Genomic DNA, 26,710 nt, shown 5'->3' on the forward strand with positions numbered 1-26,710 from the left:
ATTGGACTAAGAACAATCGGCCAATCTGCCCGCAAGGTGGGCAGAAATGGCCTAAAATAAAATTTCCCCAGGGGAGCAAACCTTGCCTGAAGGATCGCTCCCCATTTGTTAAAAAAAAAATACCTGGTGCCTCGTTATTTCTGCCCCCCTTGGGGGCAGATCGGCCTAATTAAAGTAGGCCTATCTGCCTCCAATGGGGGCAGAAATGGCCTAAAATAAATTTGCCGCCCAGGGGAGCAACCTTGCCTAAGGGGTCGATCCCCTTGCATGAAACTGTTGCGGGAAAAAAAAAGCCCTGGTGTCTAGTGGTTTCTGCCCCCATTGGGGGTAGATGGGTCTAACTAACATAGGCCAATCTGCCCCCAAGGGGAGCAGAAATGGCCTTATAATTAATTGCCCCGTCCCACCCCCGCTCCCTGGGGGAATGAACCTTGCCCAAGGGGTCGCTCCCCTTCTTTATTTATCTAAAGTAAACACAATCCCTGGTGTCTAGTTGGCAAGTGGTTCCCCTTCCATCCCTCCCTAGGGGAGGGGGTTGGGAGGCGCACGAGGGTGGGGAAGCGCTGGCGCTCCTCCCGTCATGTCGGGTGCTGCGGAACAGCCGAGGACATAACAGTTACGTCCAAGGCACTCAAGGGGTTAATACAATATCTTATGAGAGGTGGAATTTCCAACAGTCTTTTAAACAAATAAGGTACAAATATTACTATTCAGACTACACTGTTTTGGCAGTTGTTCTTTGACCTTGAAATTGAGATACCAAGGCACTTGTTCCAAAATAATATTGCATCAGGTGTCTTGTTGATGTCTATATCTAAATGACTTAACACTTTGCGGTTCTTGGAAAGATAAGGACAGACAACAACTGCGTCAAAGGCAGAGAGGTTAATTTAGCAAAAATACAGAAAATTGAGTTTTGTCCCACTTAAAATGGAGTTGAACCTTATGACTTTACACAAGACACTGTTTATATTATTGTCAAACTACTGCTTTGGGAAGGACTGTAAAAGAGGAGAATCCATTTTGTGCATGGGTTCACAAGACTTCTCTGTCTTTGGATCTGCTGCACGGGTGGAATACGTTTTGGTGGGCGTAAGGGGCCTACACAGCATAGAATTTTACATGTGTAGCCATTGATTCTATGCAGATTTCCATCTCAGAGTTCCAAGGTGCATCATAGGCAACTCTAGCTTCTCTCTTATTATCTATCTGAAGTCAGTGGTAAAAAATGTTAATTTTTAGTAGACAACAATCCCACTTTGTACAGCTACCCATCTAAAATTCCATATGGTCTTTATATTCGACTCCTGCTACTGCTCAGCTCGAAGGCTTTTCAGAGACTCCAACGCTGGTTTAAAACATTGTCTCCTCACTATGTTGAAAATTCTCTGTGAATTCATTAAAAATGTTTCCACAGGCTCTTTCTTGACAATTGAATATGCTCATGTTAGCAATAGGTTAGTTAGTAATAGGTCTGCTGGATCTAGAGGAGTGTTTGTTACTCATTGTTTTGCCCCATCTTCTCCCCATGCTGTGCTGCACCTGAGCTAATTCACCACAGCACAGGATACAGCTCAGTCTTGGGGTTGCCAGGTCCTGCCTGCACAATGGAGCTGTGTTTTTGGTCCACAGGACCAGACCTGTAGTTTACACATTGTAGATTTCAGTGCTGCAGTGCTGTGCAATAGGTGACTTGGCCCCTTGCAGAGCCGTTCACTGTTCTTTATTCTTCAGGTAGGTTAATGGTGTGGGAGCAAAACCTGCCCGTTGGAAGCAAAAGGAATAAGGGCCGCTGCACATCCAGTAACTAACTGGGTGATGATAAGCCTTGCTAGTTTAGCTCGCACTTCAATACCCATTATTGCCCAAACAAGTTCCACTGGTATTGCTTCAGTCACATAAGCAGTGGCTCCTTCACATGGTGGCACCCTCCAACTTTCACATTCTGCTTGAGGCACTCTTACATCTTCACTTATGAATCCCCTCTTATAGGCCCTCACACAGCGCTTGGTGGGGATTACAGCATCTCATTAAAGATGTTTACATGAGCATTTCAACTCTTCTTTTTTTTTTTTTTTTGGAAAGACCAAGTAAAGAGAGCTGGTAGGTTGGGTTTCACGCAGTCTTGGACTTCATGCATGGCAGCATCTTACTCAGGTTTTTTTTTTTTTTTAAAGAAAAAAATATATAACAGTTAGACATGGACATACTTTATAGATCCGAAGCAAATCCATGTTAATAAATAATTACATCATGATAGTACTTTGCTAGATTTTATAACACATTTACATGCTTATTTGTCCAAATTCACACAAGCATTTTCGACTTATTTCTAAGAGCAGCTGCACCTGGAGATTTTACAGCCACACATGTCAGCATCTGTAAATATTATTACTGGTTTTCCATTAGGTCTTTGCTTTTGTAGTCAAGAGTAACATCAAACTCTGCTACATAAATGCTCTTCTAATTCCTGCTGCCATAGGATTACTTAGGAAGTGTTGCAGGCCACTTCCAAATGTATTCCAGCAGTATACTTGGAAAACCTGTGCTTTTCGAAACTTGGAGACCTCAGGATCGTCTATCATTTTCATCTGGGCCTCCTAAGTCTTTATGTTCTCCTCTAAAGTATTCCGCGTAGTTCAAAGAGCCCGTAAGATGCTTCCGGTTTTGGGGAGGCATGGGCCTCGTACTGTAACTTTAAAGGCTTCCCATATGATGCTTAGTCTGGGGACCGTTTCTTTGTTCTGTTGCAAATAGTCAGCAATGTTTTGGGACGCTGATGTGTTACGCATGCTATCCACTTCTGAATTATGTCAAATTAAAATCCCCTCCCTAGAGTATGTACATTGATCCGATATCTACTATTTGGCCCCACAACTTATCAGAAAAGGAAGACTTGTAGATATTTGGGCCATAGCTGTGGGTGTAGTGCTATAGTTCCCCATTTTAAAGTATATTGGCCTTGAGGATCGTTTTGAGCGCCCTGTGGAATATATGGTGTACCTTTGCGTACCAGTGTAGACATGCCTCTAGCGTAGATGGAGTATGTAGCAAATTGTCAGTAGGATGCCCACAGTGTAGCGAAAGAGGTATGTGCAGTGCCAGCGAAATGCGTATCTTGCAACAGTCACGTGTATATTATGCCTGTCTAAGTATGCCAGTATGTGTCTGTGCTTGCGAGGATCTTCCAGGCCCCTAATGTTCCATGAGAGAAAGTTAATGTGACAATGTGGGTCAGTGAATTGCATAAGATCAGTGTGTCATCTCTAAGGTGTGTTTGTGCAAACTACTCATTTGGACAATAATGAATGTACCAGGGTCTTTATATTTAGCATATGTTTGGATATCAATAGTAGTGAGTGTGTGCAATAGAACGAATCACGGAACTTCCTTCCCACCCACACTGGTGGCCCAATTCCACCAGGATTGTAACCTGCCTTAAAGCTGCAAGAACCACAAACAAATTAAGACTTTGCCTTCCCCTTCCCCTTCCACATAGGTATGGGGAATATCAGTCATTGTGATATAGGATCGACTACTTTCAAAGAGAATGAAAAAGAAAAACAATCAGGGGTATCCGTCAGGAGGTACGCCAGAAGAGCCATGAGGTTCTTTCTTGCCGTGGCGAGGGTGCCGGGTTGCAAAGCCTAGTGCACCTTTTATCTCCATCAGTATCGATTCTGAGTTCTTTGTTGCAAAGATCGTAGGTGGGAATATCATTCGTTCCTTAATGGCGATGCAACCATTTGAAAGGTAGGATCATTGATGGCCTTAAATTGTTTAGTGAGCAGTTCATAATGTCTCTTGGATGTTGGAGACAGTGTGAAGTAGGTCATAGTCGAAGGGGTGAGCCCGCTTTAATAGGTTTTTCGTTGTCCTTGTTCTGAGAGAGGAGATTCAGCATTTGGAGAATGCTTCTGAACGAATTATGGTAGTGAGAAGGCGCTCTGTGAACTCCTCTACATGACCTGTGTTAATAGGTTCAGGAATTGGTATGTTATTTCTACGCTATCGTGCTTCCAAGTCGTCATTTTTTATTGATATCACTTCGAGTACTTTCTCCATGTTTAACTGTTCCTCCTGAGAAGCTACTGTATCTTCCACTGCTGAGATTCTTTTTTCTGTTTCTGTGATGCGCCCACCTTGTTTTTCTTTTGTTGGTGATCCATTCTGGTGCACATTAACCATTTTACTTTCAACGGAGGACAGACTTTATTGCACAGCTACGATTAGGGATTTCATATGTCACTTCCATAAAGCCTCCACTTGGTGAATCTTCCACCTCCCTATGGGCCACGCTGTCGCCCAGTGTGCGGGTGGATTTACCGGATTCAGATTGTAGCTTAGCAAATTGAATGGAATGTTTCTGAGAAAGAGCTTAACGGCGGTGATGCTGCTTGCTACCTCTTGGCTAGGTGAACAGTATGAAGCGTCACACTTGGGTCTTGCCATGCCTTGTCCAGAGGGGCACAAGCTGACCCAGCGTCTGAAAGAGGCAGAAGAATTCTCACACCGCAACCGGGTCAGAGGAGGTAGGCCATATTTTTTTCTTGCTAGCAACAGTATGACCTTGTTCTGTTGGGGCGACATCTGTGCATCATCATCCGACGCATCAGCTAGAGGATAGATCTGAGTAGTGATGACCAGCTGTACGAGGCAGGTAATGGTTATTCCCTGTGGTGGGGGGGTGGGTTCGCACCCCTTATGTCCAGGAGCGACAGACAGTGGGGTCCCAGTCGCTTGAGTGCGTTAACGAGATGCCACCTGCAGTGGTTATAACCTCAAAGCATTTGTATGATAGTGGGAGTGTCAAATGGCTGCCTTCATAGTTACTGATCCTATCCTGCATAGGCAGTAGGGGCCTTTCCCCCTGTTTCCCAGTGGCTTGCAAGTTGGTATTTACAGCAGTGTCCCAAAGTTTTTGCCAAGCCAGAGATCCCCTTCGTGCTCAGTTGGGCCAATTCCAGCCACCTGCCAATGAGCGGAGGCCAGTGTCACCGCAGTGCCATCTCAGCCTCTGTCTGCCCACAACCTAGTTCTCAGGTGGCCTGGTAATGAGCGACTGTCAGCCCGGCAATGAAGTGGCTGTGTTCTTCCGAAGCTTCAGGGGCAGCTCAGAAGTCTGCAAGGGTAGGACAGTCAGCCTGGATTGCAGAAACACTGGAGCAGGGACATTAGTTTTCCAGTGCCTTGTCGTTATTCAACCCCACTGTAAACCACTCCACTCCAATCTACCACATTTCACTTCATTCTCCCCCATTCTACTTTAAACTATCCCACTTCAGTCTAGCCCAACCCAATCTCACTCACTCCACTCTCCTGCAATCTACCCTAATCCATTCTACCCCCGTTTACCCCACTGCACCCCACCAACCTTTAGCCATGCTGAGCAGCAGCCACACTGGTGTTCAGCATGCCTAAAACACATTGCCTAAACCAATAGCTGTCCCGTAGGGGAGACCTATTGGCTTTGCCAATGCTTACTTTTAAAGTGCTACCCTGCCTTTTGAGGAAAGGTTGAGCTTTTAAAAAAAAATGACAGATTCACAAATGCGTATTAATGTTTTAATTATATTGCTTTCTCTCAAATCTGTTTCACAGTGATAAGTCTGCACGCCCTTGTATCTGAAAGTGATGTGTTCCCATTTATAACCCGGGTGGTAATTGTATCTCTCTGTCCTGAATCAAGCAGTTCTCACTGTAACACACAGGATTTGGCATAATTGAATTGTAAACCATATATCGCCCCACATTTTTTTAAAGTAATCACCCAGCTGGGGCACCATACCAGGCAGCGTCTCGTAGGTCCAGCTCACATCATCCACATATAGTGAAATCATGTGTGTTTCCACGGCTATTATGATTCCCCATTTCCTCCTTCACTGCCTGAATGCTGCTGCCATTGGCTCTATTGCTAGGGCAAACAGAGGTGACAGTGGCTAGACCGTTGTTGTTTCTGACTCTATTGGCTAGGCTTGTGATCTGAGTTCCTGATTTTCTTAGCTCAAAACCCGGCCTTATGACAACTGTATAGAAGCATTTTAACACACGTAGTCTGAAACCCATTTCCTGTGGTTGTATGACTGAACAACACATGCATTTACCATGCTTGCCTTTACAACGCAGTAAGTACAATGCACACGCCATTACCTTGCATGCACTTACAACAATTTTTTATTTTTTTTCTTACCACGAATATTCCTTTGAAGTAAAGAGGTACAAGATGCCACCTTCAGTGGTTACAGCCTCAAAGCTTTTGTATGATAGTGGGAGTGGAGATAACAGGAGAGTCAAATGGCTGCTTTCATAGTTACTGATGGTATCCTGCATGGGCAGTAGGGGTCTGTCCCCCATTTCCCAGTCACTTGCAAGTTGGTATTTACAGCAGTGTCCCCAAGTTTTTGCCAAGGCAGGGATCCCCTTCATGCTCAGTTGGGCCAGTTCCAGGCAGCTGCCAATGAGCGGAGGCCCGTGTCACTGCAGCGCCATCTCAGCCTCCATTTGCCCACGATCTCGTTTTCAGGTGGCCTGGTAATGAGCGGCGGGCAGCCCGGCAATGAAGCGGCTCTGTTCTTCCGAAGCTTCAGGAATAAATATATATCTACATCCCAGCATTATATTTGATATCCCTGGGGAGGTGGAGTCCAGAGGGGGTGGGGTGGTGGTGCTGTGGCGTGTGGCCCCCTCCCCGTATGAGGATTAAGAGCATGAGGAGGTGGTGGTCCCCGGGGCAGCAGGGAGCGCTTGGTCCCCCAGCATATTATTTTATTTATAGCCACAGGGAGATGGTGTTTACCGGGGCAGCTGGGTGGGGTTGGGTGGGGGTGCATAATATTTATAAGCCCTGGGGAGGTGGTGGTACCTGAGCCGGTGGAGGGGGGCCAAGAGTCCCCCTATGTCCCCCCCCCCCCCCCCAATATTCCCCCTTCCCTCCTTTTCGTTATTCTGCATATGCCTCTGGATCTTGGCCCAACCAGGGGCTTTAAAATGACGGAGTGCAAAAGCCTGTGCTTTTTTTTTTGCTAATTTTTGCGGCAGGTTTGTGACCCTGTTGCGACTCCACTGCAAACATTTAAAAAAGAAAAAAAAGCTTTTTAGCCCCGGGGATAAGTCCGCACCAGAGCTAAGGGGTTCAGGGTGTTCGTTCCCAGGCTCCTTTTCTTTATTATTTACCTTTGCTTCAGCTGAGTCCCAGAATAGAAGTCCCAATATGGCTGACGACACTTCAACGGCTTCCTTGTTGAAGTGTTGTCAGCCAGTCATATGTCAGCACAGGATCTGGAGGGGTCACAAGTCCTTGGCAACCCTATTGTTTTCCCCTTCATTTCTGAAAAAAATACTGAACGAATTTACAACAAAACAAAAAATGTCACTTTGTGGTCAAGGACCTTCCATTCTGCCAAATTTGGTGCAATTCCATCCAGTAGTTTTGGCGTTATCACTGTTCTAAATCCTTTTGGAAAAGTGAATGGGGGGAAAAAGTGTTTTGACTGTTACTCAACCCACATGTTTCAGTCTTCTCACAGGCCTGGAAAATGTTCTGGGGCTTTATTCAGGGTGAATTAATCTGTAAAACACTCTCCTAGTAACATAGCTAATTTTGTGATCGTATATGGGGCATGCAATTTCCCTTACAGCATGCACTGGTAGTGTAGTAATAGCCACTTTTGGTCCAACCCAGCTTTGTTGATAAAATATGATTGATGAAGTAAGTTATTGATAAAGACCATCAAACATGAGGTATGGGGTTCAGTTGATCAAAGAAGTGTCTGTGATAACATTTCTTCACACTTTCTTAAGCCTCTGATTCTTTTTACCTTTTGATTGTTTGCATTGGGAAAGCAGAGACTGTATAGTAGACTGAACATGATGGTATCTCAGCAGTATGAGGAACGATGATGGTGTTTGATGAGGTTAGAGTGTGTCATGTTTAATAGCTGCAAGTTGAGTGTAGTATATCTGATTACTATGATATGGGGGTGACCACAGTCATTATAATGAGCTTGTACAAGTCCCAGACAATCTGACCACTACGAGGTACACTAGTTTCAGTGGGGAATCTTAGGCTCACACTTAATAACTTGGCTTAAACATCTAGGTATTTATCCAAAATACATTTCCAGCACACATATATAATAATGCAGACAATAAAATAATTCAAAAGATCCAAACCAGGTTAGCTACTTAATAATGCAGCACAAATGAGAGTGCTGATGCATTTATCAAAAATTATAATAAGTAAAAAAAAATATATACTAATTATAATAAATTATAATACTTATTTGTAAAGCAAAATGTAAAGCTTTTTTGTCATATGGCCTTGGCCTGCTGTGCGTTTTTCTTCAGCACTGAGACCACAGGCAGAGCACCTTTTTGGAGAAAGGAATTTTAATGCAGTGTGACTGGGTAAAACAAAATCCCTGCTGGGGTTGGGGTAAGCGAAACATTTAAAGGTGCAAAATTTGAAATTTGGTGATGGACTTCAAGCAACTATGACTAAAATTCCAAGGCATGACCTTCCAGGTTTTGCAACAATGTGACTCCATTCTTTTTCAGGGGGTTATGCTTTCAGGTAAAACGCAAAATGGCAGATCTGTTTTTGTTGAGTTCGTGCCTCAATATTTCCAGTCTTTACTATAGGCCGACCCAGACATCAAAAATAAAATGTACCTCCAAGCCCTCATGTGGCTTTTAGCATCTGGTGCTGCGCTAGAAGGGGGTATTCATGGGCAGAGGTCTTGGAAGCTTTGTGGCTCATCCTCTCTCCTTTGCTGATCATATTGCGTTGGCTACTTTAAAGTACAAATGTTGCCTTTACAGGCACGGGTGTGAACATGGGGGTAAACTAGGGTAAATTCCACTATTATCAGAGCTGCGGTTAAGGTTTGACAGGCTGGACATGACATTTCAAAATGTCTGAAGCACTGTAGTTAATAACAATCTGACCAGGCCTAATAGTATTTTCATTTTTCATATAGGATTCCCTTTATATGCTGCAGATTTTACTTTGGTGTTCTCTTACTAATTTTAAGAATTTCTGAATCCTTGGGCGCCATAGCAGAAAAAAAACGTGAAAATTATATAGGCCTTTTAGTCCAGTATTACATGAGATGAGATTCTGTTGGTTTGTTTCACGTATGTTAAATCTAGCCAAACAAACTTTTTTTTTCCACTCCGGCTTATTTCATTGGAAATACGTGCTATTTTTATGAGGCAGGCTTGTGAGAACATTCTTTATCATGATACGTTTGTCCGTTTTCAGTACTCAGATATGTGTCAGTAACATTCATATTTGTGGTTCAGACTTCTTTTCAGAAGGTGGAAAAACATTTTTTTTAAATGACAAAAAGCTCTTTGGGCACCACACTTTATGAAATTTCGTTACCAAGCCTTTGTTCATCTCGATACATTGTGTATCAGTGTATATCTATTTGTTCCAGTATTGGTCCACTAAAATGTTGTTGGCTGCGTATCACATTGCAGTCTAGTGGCATGTCCTGTGCAGAGATGTGATAAGAAACTCGGCCTCTAAGAGGGCGTTTTGTACTGCCTATGGGTCCTAAAAGATGTTTTTCTAAACTGTTAATAAACCAGGCTTTGTGTCTTTTTTTGTGGTTTAAAACTGGTTGTAGTGCATAGATACTACTGTGCGTGCACTACAGTGGTGAAAACGGGCAGGCCAACAGATTTACAGCGTCGCAGGTAGTGCGGCCAAATAGGTACATTCTTTCATATCCTATGAAGCTGCCCCGAAATACAGCACTATTTGGGAGAGTTGGTCGCCTGTAGTAATCATCTCTGTGGGAGTAACATGAGTGCCTCTGCAAAATCGTGCCTTTTGAATGTTTGGAAACGAACAGACCTCTCCCACATGGAGCAGAACTGGATGGCAGCCGCCAAACGAAATATCGCACGCCCCTGGAGACGGGGACACGCACCACGATGGGAGAATGGAAACTGGACATGGACTGGTGCATGCTGGCTGAGAAATTGGCGAATGACGGTCGGGCTGCCCTGAAAGGTGGACGAAAATATGGGTAAATAGGGATGACAATAGAGGTAGCCCCTGCACTTTCCTCGGCAGTGCTTGTCCCCACGTATAGCTTGAAGATCATTCTGAATCAAATGTGCCTCTGGCAATGTGCGTGTGTGGGGGAGGGGAGATGCACAGTGACTGTTAGTGGCTGAGAGGAAAATGATTTTAACTGTTTCGTTGTGCGACAGGATGTTGGTAATCTGGTTCTTATGTTTCCTTACTATGTATTCAATAAAAATCTTAATTAAAAGAAAATAACGGGTTAATGTTTGTTGATGAAAGTCTTGATTAGACAAAAGCAAACCTTTTCTACGGGAGCATTAGCAATGCTGGATTGTTTTGAAATGTCAGTCTAAGAGACGAATAGGCTATTCGTACCTATTGGTTGCACGTAGTTACTAGAGGTGCCTGTTAGTGGGCTGTTCCCGGGTCTGGTCATGGTTTGGGTGGGTGTTGATAGGCATGTATTTCTGAAGATCCTGTTTTGTGTCCCTTTTTGCCACTTCCTATTCTCACAACGGCTACACAATTAGAATGAGGTAATTGTCCCAGTTCCTAACCTGGTGCCCCACAGAGAGAGAGCAGTTGCTTTCTTGAACCTATTGGCTCCTGAGAGCGTCAGAAAAATATTTGGAAGAAAACCACTCTTCGAGGTTGCCCAAGCAAACATTGGAGTCTGTGATGGAACTTGGTAACTCATGAGAAACATTCACTAAGGCAAGTAAAGCGTTTTAGTTTGAGCGAAGACTGTATGAACTGCACTTCATTAAATGTATAGATAAATCCGTGGTCTTGTACCTTCATTTTGGCATGCAAGAGCCTGCATAAAATGTGTATGAATGTATTCCAACATGCTTATTATGCCATATTCACATGTGGTTTGTACCCATGTAATGTCAAATCCCTTTTTTTGTTACTCAGTTGGTGTTTCATTTGTGATATTTTATGTTTTTCCTCCTTATTTCTCCGTGCCTCCCTCCCTAACTCCACTGTTGTGTAGAGAAACTACAAGCAGGTTTGCAAGTTTACAGGCCTCAGACGGAGGTCTGTAGTGACAGAACTCCTCTGACATACCGCAATGGATTCCTCCATTCAGGTGGGTTTGTCCTCAACAGCACCTACGTAATATGTGGCAAATCTTCCACAGTATTATATTACCATTATGCAAAAACGAATACTAATTAAGCCAAACTTAACGTACATGTTAAGTCAAGGCATTTATTAATCTGATCGTTTGGCAATTGGTGCGGGAATATTTTTACCACATCATAAAGTTTTAGATTCCCAGATTCAGTTATATATGTGTATGTAAATGCACACCACAATAATGCCACAACCATAAAGACATATCGCACTGTATGTCTCGTGACATTTCATAGAATGCTTGTTTTCACAAAACATTTAAGGTTATCTTTCTTATGTAAACTTAATGTATTTCTTCTTCTGTCAGAATCTATTTCAAACATGACCTGTCTTAAACAGCGTTTTCTGTCTTTTGATGAAAAGACTGTAATTGAATTAAAAACTACCACAGTGTAACTGGGCTAAAAAGCTACTTTTACATTTTGGCGCTGAGGTGCTTTAGCTCTAATATCGGGTACGTTTACAGTGGTATAATACGGAAATGAGCTGTGGGGAAGAAAGCTGGCAGATTAACCTGCATAATTGGTTCTTCCAGTGCATGCCCAGCAGGGAGCACACCACTGTAAACTAAACAATATTTTTTAATGAAAATTGACGCCTTACAGTCTTGACATTAAATACATTCTATTCCTAAACCCGTTAGATGAATGTTAATCTCTGAATGTGGAGCTCTTTGTGAAGGTGATGTTCTTTTCTCCTCACTCAACTGGGTGGTTATGGTGGCTTTCGTGCTCCTCTCAGCATTTAGCGTATGTGTGTTCTGCACCTCCTGTGACTCCAATATGCCTCGCCCATAATATCCTGAGCCTTTTTCGTCCCATGGGTCCTTTCCTAAACCTCCATGCACCCTTGGTTTTCCCATGCCTAGAGTTTCCTTAGCCTGTGTGCCATCAGTGCCTCTTTGCCTAAATGCCCCTTGGAGCTATTGCTTACCAGAGGGACATTTGCAATTCTGAAGCCATTGTGGTCCCTCTTCTCTGTGTCTTACTGATGCTTGAAAAATGTTTTAATGTAAACAAGTGAAAACAGTTGGCTTTGTTATGCTTGCTAGTTCTTCAGTTTAAAACGAAGTAAAGCACAGGAAGGAGGATAGGTTGTTCAGCAGCCTCATCAGGAACGGATTTGACACCGTTACTTCAAGGTAGCAGGCTGCCCCAGAGTCCTAGTCTATTGCAGTGCTGTTAGGATCCGGGTGTTTTTTTTCTAGTTTGTGGAGTATGATCCGATAGCAGTAGTGTGTCCTTCAATCTTTTACTTACAAATGAACTTTTAAACAATTTGTGTTTAGTTTTAGCATCTCCAAGCGATCCAACCCTTTTCAAACCTTTTGTGTTGGGAAGGCAGTATTTTCACTGCTTTTCCTTTCTAACACTGCTGCTTAAGCTGAGTTTTTTTATGCTGATGTGCTTATCCTTTGACCTAAGGGATCCCAGATCGTGAGGAGATAAGACATGGGTTTAGTTGAGACGTTTGGTCAATGCAGTGTAGCCCATTTCTTTACCACGTGCCTTGATGGGTCTTAATTTGATATAACCTTGGGATCTTTTAAGGCACAGACCTCATTAGTGGCATTCCCCTTTACTGACAAGGTATTTCCAGAAGTTGAGGCGCATTTCACTGAACAAGACCTTTGATGCTGGGGGACTGGCCACCTAGGACGTTGGCTTTAGGACTTCTTAGTTCCTGGATTTTCAGAGCATTCATTATACCTTTGCCGTTGTACAAAACCATATAGTTTTCCCTTGTGGTGTGTACAGGGAGGATTCAGCACCTTGGATCAATTGTATTATTGAAAAAACTAAACTGCCCAATAAACATATGTGAATGTAGAACATAACCGAAACAACCAGGGAAAAAGCTATATGCTTAATACATTTTTTCTGTTGTAGATGCTCTCAATTTCCAGGAGAAAAAAAAGCCAGATGCTGTACATTTTTTTAGAAGCATAGTATTCTCAAAGAGAACTCTTCAAAATCTTTCACTGTTAATGGTACTCAGCATATTGCAAATATGCCTTCCCATGAGCATTCTGATACTCTTCCTTCATTACCAGGATGTCTACAAACTGTAAAGAAACGTCAGCATACATCATATGAACCTTCTTAGAATGATTTGAGACAATAATTAGATTATTTAGATCTTCATAAAAAAACATTTTTTGGACCTTGCTAAATCCAGCAAATTTAAATGTGTGGGGTCATCTCTTTTTGCCTATCCTCATCTTATCTTTAAGAGAATAGTAGCTTACCTCAAAACACTGGTCCGTTACTAACTCAGCAGTTTGCCTGTGTAGCGCTTATTTACCTTTCAAAGCCTAAACTAGAAATATGTTATTGTGAAACAGTAGAGTTGGGATGTTTTTTTAGGGAAGAGTCCACAGTGTGGACAATATCAGAAAGGAGTGTCCAAGCCATGCGAGCAGGCTGTAGATCCCGTGTTGAACAGTGAGAAATTGGACACTTGTGAGCACTGTGGTGTATGTTCTCTTAGGGGTGCACCACGGGTTCAGTGTAAGTGACATTGGGATTATTGGGCACTGGTAGAGTGGTCGCTTTTGGGTCTACGAAGCTTGCAACGTTTGGGCATTGAGGACACAGGCATTGATTATTAATTATGGCATTGTTGAAAACTGGGCTAGGAAAACGCATAGACATGTATCTGTTTTTTGTTCACAATAGTAGCATTATATAAGAAATGTAACCCATCACATTTGGATCACTTTTCTTCTTTGACTCTGATATGTTGAACAAGATTTTACTTTTCTTTTTTATTTCTTAGTTTTTATATTCTGCTCACTCTAATGAATTGGTAAAATGTAGTTTTCCCTTTTATCTAATTGACTCACAGGAATTGGAATTCCCAGTTATCATATCTACTCTGACTAACCTAGTGTTTCCTTTTCCAGAATGTGGAGCAGTTTCAAAGAAGAAAGAACCTCTAACTCAAATAAGTAGCTCTCTTCCTCGTTCAAAAACTGCTGCAAAAGCCTCTGCCCCTAGCCTGCCAGTACAGCATCGAACACAGAGCTGTAATGTGCTGCCCACTCCAGGCTCATCTAGACAGGCTTCTTCACCCGTTACTGCCCCAAAGGTATGTAATGTATGACATGAAATATGTTCATCTGCACCCTATGATGTTAGCTGCCATTGCAGATACGTATTTATATGACCGCAACAGAGCTGAAAATCGGCAAATTTGTCATTAAACCACTACACCACATTAACCACCGCCATCACTTTCACAACGTGTCCCTGTTTTCCTTTCATTTTAGGATTCACAGATCGTCTGATTTGCTTTTTACGTCTAACTAGGTGATATATATTAGGCAGCGGATTTCACCTCGCTTCTCCCTTTGGTTTGCGTCTCCATCTTTGACAAGTCCACTTCCTTTTCCGCCATAGACAGCGTGTAAAAGCCCTTCCCACTTTTTGCATAGATAAGATATTCTCATTTTAAGTAGGTGCGTGTGTTTTTTAGGTTTGGCTTAAGGTGCCTCGTAAGAGCTTATATGATGTAAGAAAAAAAGTGGCTAAAGGGTTCGCATTGGCTATCGGATCGATACTATTGGCAGACTTTATGCTTGGGTTGTTTCCAGGGCTAAGCAAGGGGGGCTGTTGCTTTCTGATTTGCGTAACTGTTTTCTGTATTTTATGCATGTTTAATTGATATTTTATTGTTATTTGCTTATTTTGTGTATCTTTTATGGCTGTTAATGTGCCGAGAAAGTATTAATTCACTGGTCATCAGTTTTCAGTTATTGGGTGATGTACAATCATTCAAGTATATTTCAGCCTGGCATCATTAGCCAGTAGTTGAATGTAACTGAGTAAGGTTGACTTGGTGCAGGAAAAGCAGAGTCTCTTTTTAATCCCTTGTCTCGTGCCTATACTCCCGGCCACCTTTTCTTAAGGGCTGGCCGTCATTTGTACGACGCTCCCAATACACACCTCTGCCATTTCTGACACAGCATACAGTACTCTCCAGGTTGGAGGTGGGACTCTCAGGTTATCTCCTCAGACCTCGCGGTATCCATGAGAATGCGCAGCTGTTGCCAGTGCCCACATCTGCCTGTCTTCCTTCTTCCTGCTGATGACTATGTTGGCAGCATGCTGTACTGTGGGGCAGTTCCTGGTTTGATCACTCTTTAGAGCTTCACAGAAGCCTTGTGGACTTGCATGATTATTGGCTTCTAGCACCAGCTGCTGTTTGGCCTGAAGGTTACAGGCGCAAGTGAAGTGGAGAATGCCTCCTCCCGTGATGACAGTTTAACCTGCAGAGCACAGGTTTATCACAGCAAGATCACTTTTCAGGCTTGTGAAGTGCCTGCTGCAGGAGAGAGAGAATTTGCATTGTAGGTTATGTATTTGATACAGAAAGACCTAACTCGAAGGAGCAGCTGTTAGTTTTACATAGTAGAAACATGCTATTAGCATGTTCAATCTGGCTAAAACCAAGTTAGAGGTAATAGGATGTGACGAAGAGGGTCGGGTTATAGCAACGTGTTATTGGATTTCACTTTCCACAGACCACAACAGGCTAATTCCTGCATCAGAACACATTGAGAAAGAACATCCCACAGCACACGTATTCTTTCTTTTATTGCAATGCTGCGCAGCACCTTTTATTACCGATTGCCCTGTATTCATATACATCTGGCAGTCAGTGGGCATGCCTCCCAACAATGCATAAGCAGTTTGGAACGACTACCCAGTGTCGCCCATGGAAATTCCAACAACATTTCAACCACAAATCATTAATGTTAGCACAATCACCTCACAGTGGAACATATCCATTTGCACTATTCATGCATTTGAACAGCACATTTTGTGCCCCCCTCTTGACCGCCTCTCTCACTCTCCACAGAGTATGGTCCCGAAGCACCCCATCAGTGCAGCCAGTGAGGACATCGTGGCATAGGGAGATGGGGCCCACCTCTTGCATAACGGGGGATCGACCTTTATATTTTATGGCTGTCCTCAAATTCAAAGTGCGTACCATTGTTTTGAGACCGTGGTATAGTGATTGTGTCTCACCCTAACGTAATGATGGCTCCTCCAAATTTGTTTTCTGACCTTTTGTGGCCTGCCTGTGGGTTAATGGCACCTCCCCTTGATATTATGGTCGCCCACTTATTGCTTAATGGGGTCTACGCCATGTTTGTGCCCACCTTGTTTACAGTCTTACTTCTGTGGTATGACAGTGTAAAAATACATTTCCCATTAAAACTAAAGAATCTAATCCCTTACATTCGTAAGTGCTTCTTATTGTTTCAGTGTCTATTTGGTCTGCTCTTAATGACGTGAGGGCAGCAGAGTTAAAGAAGTGTCATTTTCTGTGGTTTTGCAACATCAGACGCAGATTCCATCTGAAAGAAATACATTCACCTATGCCTGTTAAAGTCTGCTATACATTGCTCGGTACACTTTATTAAGTAGCATTGTCAAGTTTAGAATTGCAGTTTTTCTTAGCGTTTCTGAGTGACGTATTGCGACATGCTTTTGCAGTTGACAAGCAGGCTGTATGGATTTTGGACTTTAGACTAGGGAATATTGTATGTTAAAGTGAGGTACTTGATTTTCTTGGGCAAAGGGCTTTTTGCTCAGCTGCTGGCAATATTTGTGGTTGGAACCGATTGGTAGCTGAGTCGCGTGCAATAAGCATAGATGAGGAATAATATGTCCCGTTAATTCTATTTATGACTTTTTTTTTATTGCAATCTCGAGTAAATGGAAAATGGCATGAAATTATATAGACTATGTAAATTATTCATGCGTTTCTATGTGCATTTCAGTCGGGTATAATGTAAGAGACTATTAAGATGTGTATCATTTAACATGCGTTGGTGCGGCCTGACACGTTCAGAAGTAGTTAATATGGACGTGTAATCAATCCTTTATGATCAGCAGTACATTCAAAATGTGATAGCCTCGTGGTTTTCCATTTCCTTTAAAACGCGTCTCTTGAGCCAACGTTGGCTCCATGTTTATCGCGTTTCACCGCTATAAGGGATGGTCTGGAGGGCATGACCTTGGGTTCTGGGTTGACCAAGTTCGCACCGCAAAAAAAAAAAAAAATGTAAATCTTAAATTAACAGTTCTTACTAGGTTTGTTTTATCAATTTTTTGTCGAAATGTTAGTTGAACACAAACTTGTTTGTCTTTTACAATTACATCCTTTTGTCTGCGAGATTTGTACAGCCGATTAACTATACCCTAACTTCCTTAGCTCCGGTTTCGTTTAAAAAAATGTGAATTTAAGAGTAAACCACAAGTGAATGGGTACAGTATCCATTTCTGATGCCTACGTAGCGATTTACCTGGGTGAGTTTTAATTTGTTGGTTAAATCGGCCATTTCAGGCTGATTCCATAAATTTTCGCGCTGCTAAAGTATTGTTAAGAAAAAACAACTTCTTAAAGCGTGTGACGGTTTCATGTGGCACTATGACTCTATTCGCAGAAGCATTTTATTATTTCCGAGCATAAGATTCAGATTGCAAGCGATTCGCAGGGCTAGCAGTCTTGAATCCGTTTAGAATATGTACTTTCATGGTTTTAGTACAACAAAAAAACCCTTCTAGTTTCACTTCAACAGCAACTATTTTAGGATGATTTTTTTTATTTGCAATGCTGATGGTCTGTGTTGTGACTTCTCAGTGCTGCGGTAATAGATTTTGCAAAACTTAATCTCCTGGTTAAGGCTTTTATCCTGCTGAGGTTCAAATCTGTGAAGGACAAGCCGCACAGACATCGCAGTCCATTAAGTTATTTTAGTTGGTTAGGAAGGGGAGGGTGGCTTGTGTGCTAATTGCCCTCCAGGTTTAACCCAGGGAACCGCCTCCCCTGTTCCAAAACTCCACGGCTGTATCGCAAACAATGCCCCGTAGGGTGCAAAGAATGCATGCACCTGTTTTTTTGCATCGCTGTGGGAGATTCTGCGCCCTCTTCTGTAATGCAGATTGTGCTGGTGCACATAGAGATCTGGTGCTACCTTCAGGAGAGGTTCCAACATGAGCATTGGAGTGTAGCTCATGCCAACAAGGGGAAAAACTTTGCCTTTGCGCCGGATCCCTATTATTGATGCATAGATAGAGGCCACAAGGATGGGAACTGACTATGTGCTCTTCGGCAGGGTTCTCCACCGAGCCTGCGCAATCTCCACATCTATATGTCGAGATTGACCATCTGCCTTTGATTCCATTCAATTTGCCAACTGAAGATGTGGATGTTGTTCTGGATGACGGGTAGCATTCTATGAAATCTGTTTACTCCAGGTGCTGGGAGAAATTTGTGGCTTGGTGTGGGGTCCACAGAACAGATCCTTTGCAAGCTAAGCTGTTGAATATTTTGTTATATGTTTGCACAGCAAGGTCTTGCATTTGGAATTATTAAACATTATTATTTGCTAGAGACTTCTAGCTGCGGATTCCTTACCTGTGAATTTCCCCAGGCATCAGACTGGTTCTGGAAACTTTTGCTTGAGCGGTACCCCTGAGCGTGACGTCGGGTGGCTCAGTTCAGCTCCGGGTGGCGTTGTTGGCGCCAGAAGTGACATCACGGTCACCTAAATAGGTGGCACCCAGGCGCACAGGCATCTGTTCTTTTCTTTCCCCACCAGTTAGCGCAGATACAAAGAGAACTTCTCCTCTGCTTTTTGACAGGCCTTTTTTTCAACATTTTTTCGAAGTTTTTTTTTTTTTTGCTTATGTGTTGAGGATGTAATCTAAAAAGATCGGAATCAAGCCGCGTGGCACCTTTCACAGCGCCATGTCTGGTACAGACCCTCATTTCATCTGGCTCTGGTGCTTCTAATGCCACCATGACTCCAAGTCGCTCTCGGTCTGCTGGGTCATGGTGCGAAGGCTTTGAGGGGGCAGGCCCTCTAGCTGCTTGTAGCCCGGCAGTCGGCGACACTGGCACGCATGACTCCGTGGAGGTCTCGGTCGAGAATGAAGTTTTGGGACAGCCCCAGGAGGGAGCCCCAAGTTCTCTTTGTCACAGTCAAGGTCCTCTGGACACTTGGGGAAGAGGCACAAAAAGAAGTCCAAGAAGACTTTGACTTCACCTCATCAGTTGGCTGACAGATCACCTTTCCCAGCATGGTTCTGTGGAGCCGTTGCCCAGTTCGACTCCGCATCCCCCCCCCCCCCCCACCCCTTTCTGATAGGCAAATTGACACCTGCTCAAAGAAAATAATTTTATGATGACATGTGCTGCGAATTTGAGTGGGCTGACCCCTCTGGTGCGCCTACGGGATCTGAGGGGTTGGAGTAGGCCTCAAGTTTTGTGCCGGTAGGTTCGGCCTTTGCTCCATTGGGGTCTCACAGATCTGACTCCGGACCGGTGCCGGTAGTACCCAGGTGACCTTTCCCGGCACTGGTCTTGACGCCCATGCTCCCGGTGCCGTCCATTGGCAGCTCCAGCCCCATTCTGATTCCTGATGATCCGGAGCCAGATGTCTATCTCGGCACCGGCGCTGGCCGCAGGTGCCAGATCATTGCCTGAGCCTTATTTTTCACAGCTAGGCATGGGAGAAGAGTGGGAGGGGTCACTGGACCCTTTAGAACACCAGTTAGTGAGGCCTGTGGACTGGTATGAGGAACTAGAAGAGACCAGTGGACTGGACACCTCCGGATTCTGGCTTGCTCTCTCCCCCCACTATGGCTTCGGAGGAGGGAGCTTCCTATGCAATGGTGGTGCATAGGGCAGTGGAGGTCCTCAACCTCGAACTGCCCTCAGAGGCTGTCAAGATGAATATCTTCATTGAAGTGCTTCTGAACCCCTTCTGCCCTTTAATGAAGCACTTATGGACGTCCTGCTGGGAACTTGGTCCAAGCCCAGCACAGGGCCTCTTGTAAATAGGACGATTGCCTGCCGCTATCTCCCTGCACTGGGTGACCCTAGTTTTCTCAGCCAACACCTTACCCCTGGCAGATTGGTAGTCCAAACCTCAACTTCCCAAGGCACATTCCCTTTAGCTCCCCCGGACAGGGAATTTCAGAGTCTGGACCATATTGGGAAGATGTTTTCTTCCACAAGCCTGACACTGAGTTTGGTGAACACCTCATGCTAATTGGGCCATTTCTGACACACCATTTGAGACACAGTTGCGCATGTGCTGCCTCAGGTCCCGGACAAGGCATAGGCCAGACTCTCCAAACCAGTGAAAGACAGGCAGGACGCAGCTAAATTCATCATTCAGTGTGGCTTGGATATGACTGACTCGCTAGGCAGAGCAGTTGCACTGACAGTGGCCTCACGCCTGGCTGAGAACATTTGGTTTTTCGGGGAATGTCCTGGCAAATTTGATGGACATGCTCTTCGATGGGACTTGTTTGGTGAGAAAGCAGACTCGGCAATGGAGTGCTTTAAGGACACTCTGACGATAGCCACGTCCGTGGGCTTTCAGGGGATGTCCTTGCAAACCTGATGGAGATGCTCTTTGATGGCACATGCTTGTTTGGCCAGAAAGCGGGCTCAGCACTGTAGCTCTTTATGGACCCTCGGGCTAGGGTGAAGTCTGTGTGCCTCTTGTTGAGCCCTTGTCCACTGTCTGCCTTTTGCCCCTTTTGTGGATACAGAAGGGATGTGGCACCATGGCAGCCCTATGCCATCCACTGTCCTACGGAACCATTGGAGGGTATGCGAGGGCATGGGCGCGGTGCCTTCAGACGTAGAGGGTCTGGAAGCCAGCAGTCATCTGCCACCCAGCCCCCAGCAGCTGCAGCCTCAGCCCTCCTAGTTTGGTTCTGCAGGATCATGCTTACCCAGTTGGAGGGAGAATTCACCATCATCTCCTCCACTGGAAGTCCATCACATCGGATGCATAGGCACTGCAGATATCAGGAAAGGCTATGCTCTGCGTTTCCAAACCTTTCCTCCCCAAATACCGCCAACATTCGAACAGCTGGCAGAGGATCCTTTGTCTATACTCTTAGAGGAAGTTACATCTCTCTTGGCCGAGGAGCCATTGAAAAGGTCCCTATATCAGAAGTAGGCAGTGGTTGCCCAAAAAGAACAAGGGTCTTTGCCCTATTCTAGACCTATGGACCGTAAATCTCTTCCTCATGGAGAAGTTGAAGATGCTCATGTTGGCTCAGGGTTTGTCTTCCCTAGACCTAGAAGACTGGTTGGTAGTGTTGGACTATCAGGATGCGTATTTTCATATTCCCATCCTGCCGGCCCACAGGCTTTAACTGTGGTTCAAGGTAGCCTACAAACACTTTCAGTTCACAGTGCTGCCATTTTGTCTTACCAGTGCCCCTCGGGTGTTCACTAAGTTGATGGAGGTGGTCACAGCTCATCTGCGCAGGTCAGGCATTTCAGTCTTCCCCTACCTCAATGACTGGCTGTAGAAGGCGGGTTCCCCCCAGGCAGTTATCTCTCACCTCCAGAGTACGGCAAGCCTTCTGCATTTGCTGGGGTTCACTATAAACATGCCAAAGTCACACCTGACTTGCTCTCAGACGCCCTTTCATAGGAGCTACTGTGGACACAGTTTCAGGCTTATCCCTCCCAGCAGCGAGAGTATGATATTCAAGCTATGATCCCAGTGTTTCAGTCTCTATCCTGGGTTTTGGTGAGACTGACTCTGAGGCTGCTGGGCCTCATGGCCTCCTTCATCCTACTGGTAATCAAGCCAGAAGGCAGATGCAGGCTCTTCAGTGGGACCTGAAGTTCCACAGGGCACAATCTCAGGGAAATCTCTCTAACATGGTTTGGATCTCGGAGGGAACTGTGGAAGATCTGCAGTGGTGGATTATGAACTGTTATTGGGTCAGAGGCAGACTCCTCTCCCCTCCCCAACCAGACCGTACTTTAGTGACAGATTTGTCCCTTCTGGGATGGGGTGGCCATCTGGGAGAGGTGGATATCCGAGAACTCTGGTCTCCGGTGGATTCCAGACTCCACATCAACATGTTTTTGCACTTGGCAATCCAACTAGTATTGAAGACATTCCTTCCCTCTGTCAAGGGGAAGTTAGTGCAGGTGTTCACGGACAACACCACAGCCATGTGGTACTGCAATAAGCAGGGTGGGGTCGTGGACCCTTTGTCAAGAGGCCTGCACCCCTGGACATGGCTGGAACAGCAGGGCATAACCCTGGAGGTTCAACACCTGACAGGTTCTCTGAACTCCAGAGCGGAGAAAATCAGTCATCAATGCCTGGCAGATCATGAATGGTGTCTCAGGAGGTGGTACAAGGTCTCTTTCAGCATTGGAAGGGCTTGGTTAGATCTATTTGCTTCAGAAGATAATGTGCAATGTCTGCAGTATTGCGCATTGAAGTTTCCAAGGAGACAATCGCTCGGCAATGTTTTTTGTCATATGTAACGCTCCGGCGTCTTGTACGCCTTTCCGCCTATACCACACCTGCCCAGAATTCTCAAGGAGATCAAGAGCAACTGGCCCTAAGTTATCCTTGTGGCTCCAGACTGGGTACAGAGAGTCTGGTGTCCCGAGCTGAAGTTCAGTATGGATTCTCTGATCAGGCTGCCCCATTGGGAGGATCTTCTTTTGCAGCAGCAGTGGAGGGTTCCCCACCAAAACCTATCAATTCTACGCCTTCATGCGTGGCGATTGAGCGGTGATAGTTGACAACCTTTTATCATGCCTTGGTGCGATCTTGATCTAGTTCTCACATACCTCATGTGTCCTCCTTTTGAGCCACTGCACAATTGTCCCCTCCGGCTGCTTACAATCAAGAATGCCTTCTTAGTGGCAGTGACATCCGCCTGGAGGGTGAATGAAATACATGCTTTGTCATCCACGCCTCCATAAATCAGTATTTCTTGATAAGGTAGTGCTTCGCATCCACGCCTCTTTCCTCCTAAAGGTGGTGATCCCATTTAATTTGGGACAAACTGTCACCCTCCTCACCTTCTTTGCTCTCCCCACATCCCTCTAAGGAAGAGAAGTGACTCCACTGACTGGACCAAAAAAGAGCATTGTCATTCCACCTTGACTGCACGAAAGAGTTCCGCGTGTATGACCAACCCTTCGTGGAGTATGCGAGAGCAAAGAAAAGTTGGGTAGTACAGAAAAGAACCATTTCGCTGGGTCGTTCTTTGTATAAAGATCTGCTACGACCTGGCTAAGAAGCAGCCTCCTGAGGGCTTACGAGCCCATTCCACCAGGGGAAAAGCTGCAACCATGGCCTTAGCTTGTGGAGTCCCCTGTCCTGGACATCTGTTAGGCAGCAGCATGGGCACATGTTTGCCAGACACCGCTGCCAGGGCAGTGAAGTCTGCAGGGAGGGGGGAGGGGTATTTTGCCCATGCGCTCCTGCAGGACTTTCTAGTTTGAAGTAATTTGTCCGCAGCCCACCACTAGGAGACTATGGCTTGGGTTTCTATTCAAAGGTAAGGAATCTGTAGCTAGAAGTCTCTAAGAGATGACCATGTTACTTACCATTGCTAACGCATTATATGGTAGAGACTCTGCAGCTAGACAGATTCCTTACACCCACCCATGCCTCCCTGCTCTGTGGACTTATTTGCTAAAGTTAGGGTGATCCCTTTCAGGGCCCTAGTTTGGACACACATATTTGTCAGTTCGTGTCATGGCTCTGTGCTTCTGGTGTGGAAAGCTGTGATTGAAGTAACTGGCGCCCGTATTCCTGGATGGTGCCCATATGTGACCGTGATGTCACTTCCAGTGCCAACGACGCCACATGGAGCCGAACAGAGCCACCTGATGGTGCGCGCACCGGTTTTGGTCGAGCAGTCGTTTCCAGCTCCAGTCTGACGCCTGAAGAAATTCAAAGGTAAGGAATCTTCAGCTAGATAATCTTTACCAGATAATGCGTTGCCAAAGGTAAACAACTTGTTCTATTGCCCCTTTTAGCCTTTCTATGTTTACAGGACCAACTGCCCTTGTTTAAATCACTTGCTATGGTGTCAAAAAAGTACTATGTCAAGGTGGATAGTCCTTTTTCAATAAAATCTGCTACGTATTGGGCCAAAGGCAGCCATCAGAAGGGCTGAGTGCCCATCCAGAAGTACTAAGTCTTCCACCAGTCTGGCATGTAAAGTGACTGTTCATGACACCTGCCAGGCTGTGACATTGACGTAAGTGTACACATTCAAGAGGCACTACCTCATTGACAACTGTGTCAATCAGGAACAGTATTTTGATGGTTCCCTCTGCAGGACTTTTTTGGTTTGAGGCCATGCCACAAACCCTCCACCCTAGGTTACTGCTTTGGTGTCTATTCTAAAGGGAGCAGACTGCAGTCAGAAGAATCCATCAGAAGAACAAGTTACTTCGGTAACATTCTTACTGGGGGATACTCTGTCTAAACATGCGGCTTTCTCATCGCCCTTCCACCTCCTCGTTCTGTGGAGTTATCTCTTCTAACCATGTAACATGGTCCAAAATTAGATGTCTCCACTGGTACCTCCATTTGTTTTGGGCTCTGCATCTGAGGGCACGGAGTTATGCAAGAAACTAGCAGCACAGGGGTGATGCTGGTGTGTGGTTCCACTTTGTCACTTTCGGGACAGAATGAGGCTAATGCGCAACCTGGCTGCTCGCAAAAGCGCTGCTATGAAAAGTTTCTGGATTCAGTCTTGCCTCTGGGGAACAGTCTTAAGGTGAGGAATCTGCGGTTAGACTGTCCACCAGAAAGAGCGCTAACAGCAGTACATAAATTGTTCTTTTATGTGAAATTAAGTGAAGCTAAGTGCCAAAGGAAAAGGAGATGAAAGAAATGACAGCTGGGATATGCAGAGGGAGCAGTTTGGAACTGTTAGGGGATAAAAGGGCATATATAGGGTGGTATACTGCAAAGGAAAGTGGTGCAAAGGGGAAATGAAGGTGATCGAGACTCTCCAAAGGCAATTACCTCTTCCACATACCTTCGAAATATTTAAGTCACAGTTCAGTATTTTCAGAACTGAAAATTCTAATTATTCACAACATTTTCATTGTGCTCATTTCCTTGAAAATAAGTCTGACATCTTTTAGGCCTATGACTTTTGCGCTCTAAGGCAGAGTGATTTAACCAAAAACTCGGAGGCACCTGAACACTGGTTAGGTGGCACCCAGTATGCAGGAAAGAATTCTAGTTTACACTTTGAAGTCTGCCTCTTAAATACAAAGGCAATGCCTCTAAGGAAGAATTCTTATTTACCTTTGGATACGCCCCTTTTAGTAACTTCCTACCACTTTTTCATTCCACTTAAAGCACTGTGCTTATCCATGGGGCTTGCCATGGAATTAATTTGATCGGCTTGGGTGGTCCACTATTGTTCTGAACATCACGCTGCACTGCTGTATGTTCAACAAGCTTTGCCAAAACCAATAGGTGTTGCATTTGAAACCTGTTGGCTTTGCCCCATTGCTGCGCAGCTTTCTTTGCTAAAGAATTGGGGAAAAAAAGCCTTTGATACAGTTGGCTGCAGCATTTTGGAGACACGCCCACCCAGCATGTACACACCTGCAAAATTACACAACAGTTTTTTTTTCTTTCGTAGTTGGATCAGTAATTAAAAAGGGAAAAGTGTGAATGCTTTCAAATCATGTGGGGGAAGGAAACGCGGTGACAGAAGGGGAAAAGTGTGAATGCTGTTAAAGCATGGAGGGGGAAAGGCAAACAGTGGCAGAAACAGCACTGGGTGGATGTGGAGGCTGACAGCAACACTGGGCACCGGTGGGAGGAAAGCAGGCAATAGAGAGCACAGTGAAACGCCAGTGGGGCAGCAAATAGGCAAAAGAAGGCAACATGGGACAGGTATGAGAAATGCACAATAACGAGAAAGCAACCTGGGGTGGGGAGAAGCAAATGGGTGACAGAGCAACATGGCGTGCATGGTGAAATAGTTACATGATGGAGACAGCTTGAAAATACTTGCGTTCTTCTGGACATTTTAACCCTGTAGAAAACGTAGTGCTTAAAAATCGGGCAGTGGTAGTGAGAAGGCCAGCTAATCGTAGGTGGTAAAGAGGCTGGTCTGTACAGGAAGGGTTAAAGCTAGTTTGACAGGCTGGGATGCAAATACAAATCAGGCAAATGACTGACAAGAATGCCAACCAATGGTAAGCAGTTGGCACGCACCAAGCTCCTGTATATTCTGGATAATCCCACACTGTCTTGCAGCAGACAGCGCAAGTGCTGTCAAGTACCCAAGACCTTCAAAGAATGAAGTGAGATCCAGCTCCTCTGCACACACACAAATGGGCGACTGCATTCAACCACCTTCATGTGAAAAGCACTATGAAATAAAATATCCACACCTTCTGGATTTGTGAACGCTTGACTTGCTAGCTGAGAGCAGGTTTATCTAGCCACTCAAAATATATGTTCCTTCTTTAAAGTGTAAGGCTTGGATTCTTTTTCACTGGGTATTTTTTAACAGAAGTGAATCAAATACATTTTCTATTTACAGCTGTTTGTTTCAGATACACATTTTGTGAACCTTTTTTCCAGTACTGGTTCATGCTGTTACGTGCTGAACCTCTTGAGTTCCCTGTGTTCCTTACATTACAACATAGACGATAATTATATTTTCATTGCACTTCAACCAGTGCATT

General features: G+C 44.7%; 1 protein-coding gene across 4 annotated transcripts in view; it reads left to right on the forward strand.

The window, feature by feature from the left end:
• Nucleotides 1-26,710, forward strand: part of SPAST (spastin) — a 465,871-nt gene that overhangs the window by 85,937 nt on the left and 353,224 nt on the right. For 2 of the 4 annotated variants that reach the window (XM_069235001.1, XM_069235002.1), the window contains exons 4-5: nucleotides 11,037-11,132; nucleotides 14,085-14,269. In XM_069235001.1, the coding sequence (XP_069091102.1) occupies nucleotides 11,037-11,132; nucleotides 14,085-14,269 (281 nt within the window). The remainder of the gene's footprint in view (nucleotides 1-11,036; nucleotides 11,133-14,084; nucleotides 14,270-26,710) is intronic. The other 2 variants (XM_069235003.1, XM_069235004.1) reach the window with 1 other exon arrangement.

This window comes from Pleurodeles waltl, chromosome 5 (assembly GCF_031143425.1).
Source record: "Pleurodeles waltl isolate 20211129_DDA chromosome 5, aPleWal1.hap1.20221129, whole genome shotgun sequence".
Classification (NCBI taxonomy): domain Eukaryota; kingdom Metazoa; phylum Chordata; class Amphibia; order Caudata; family Salamandridae; genus Pleurodeles; species Pleurodeles waltl.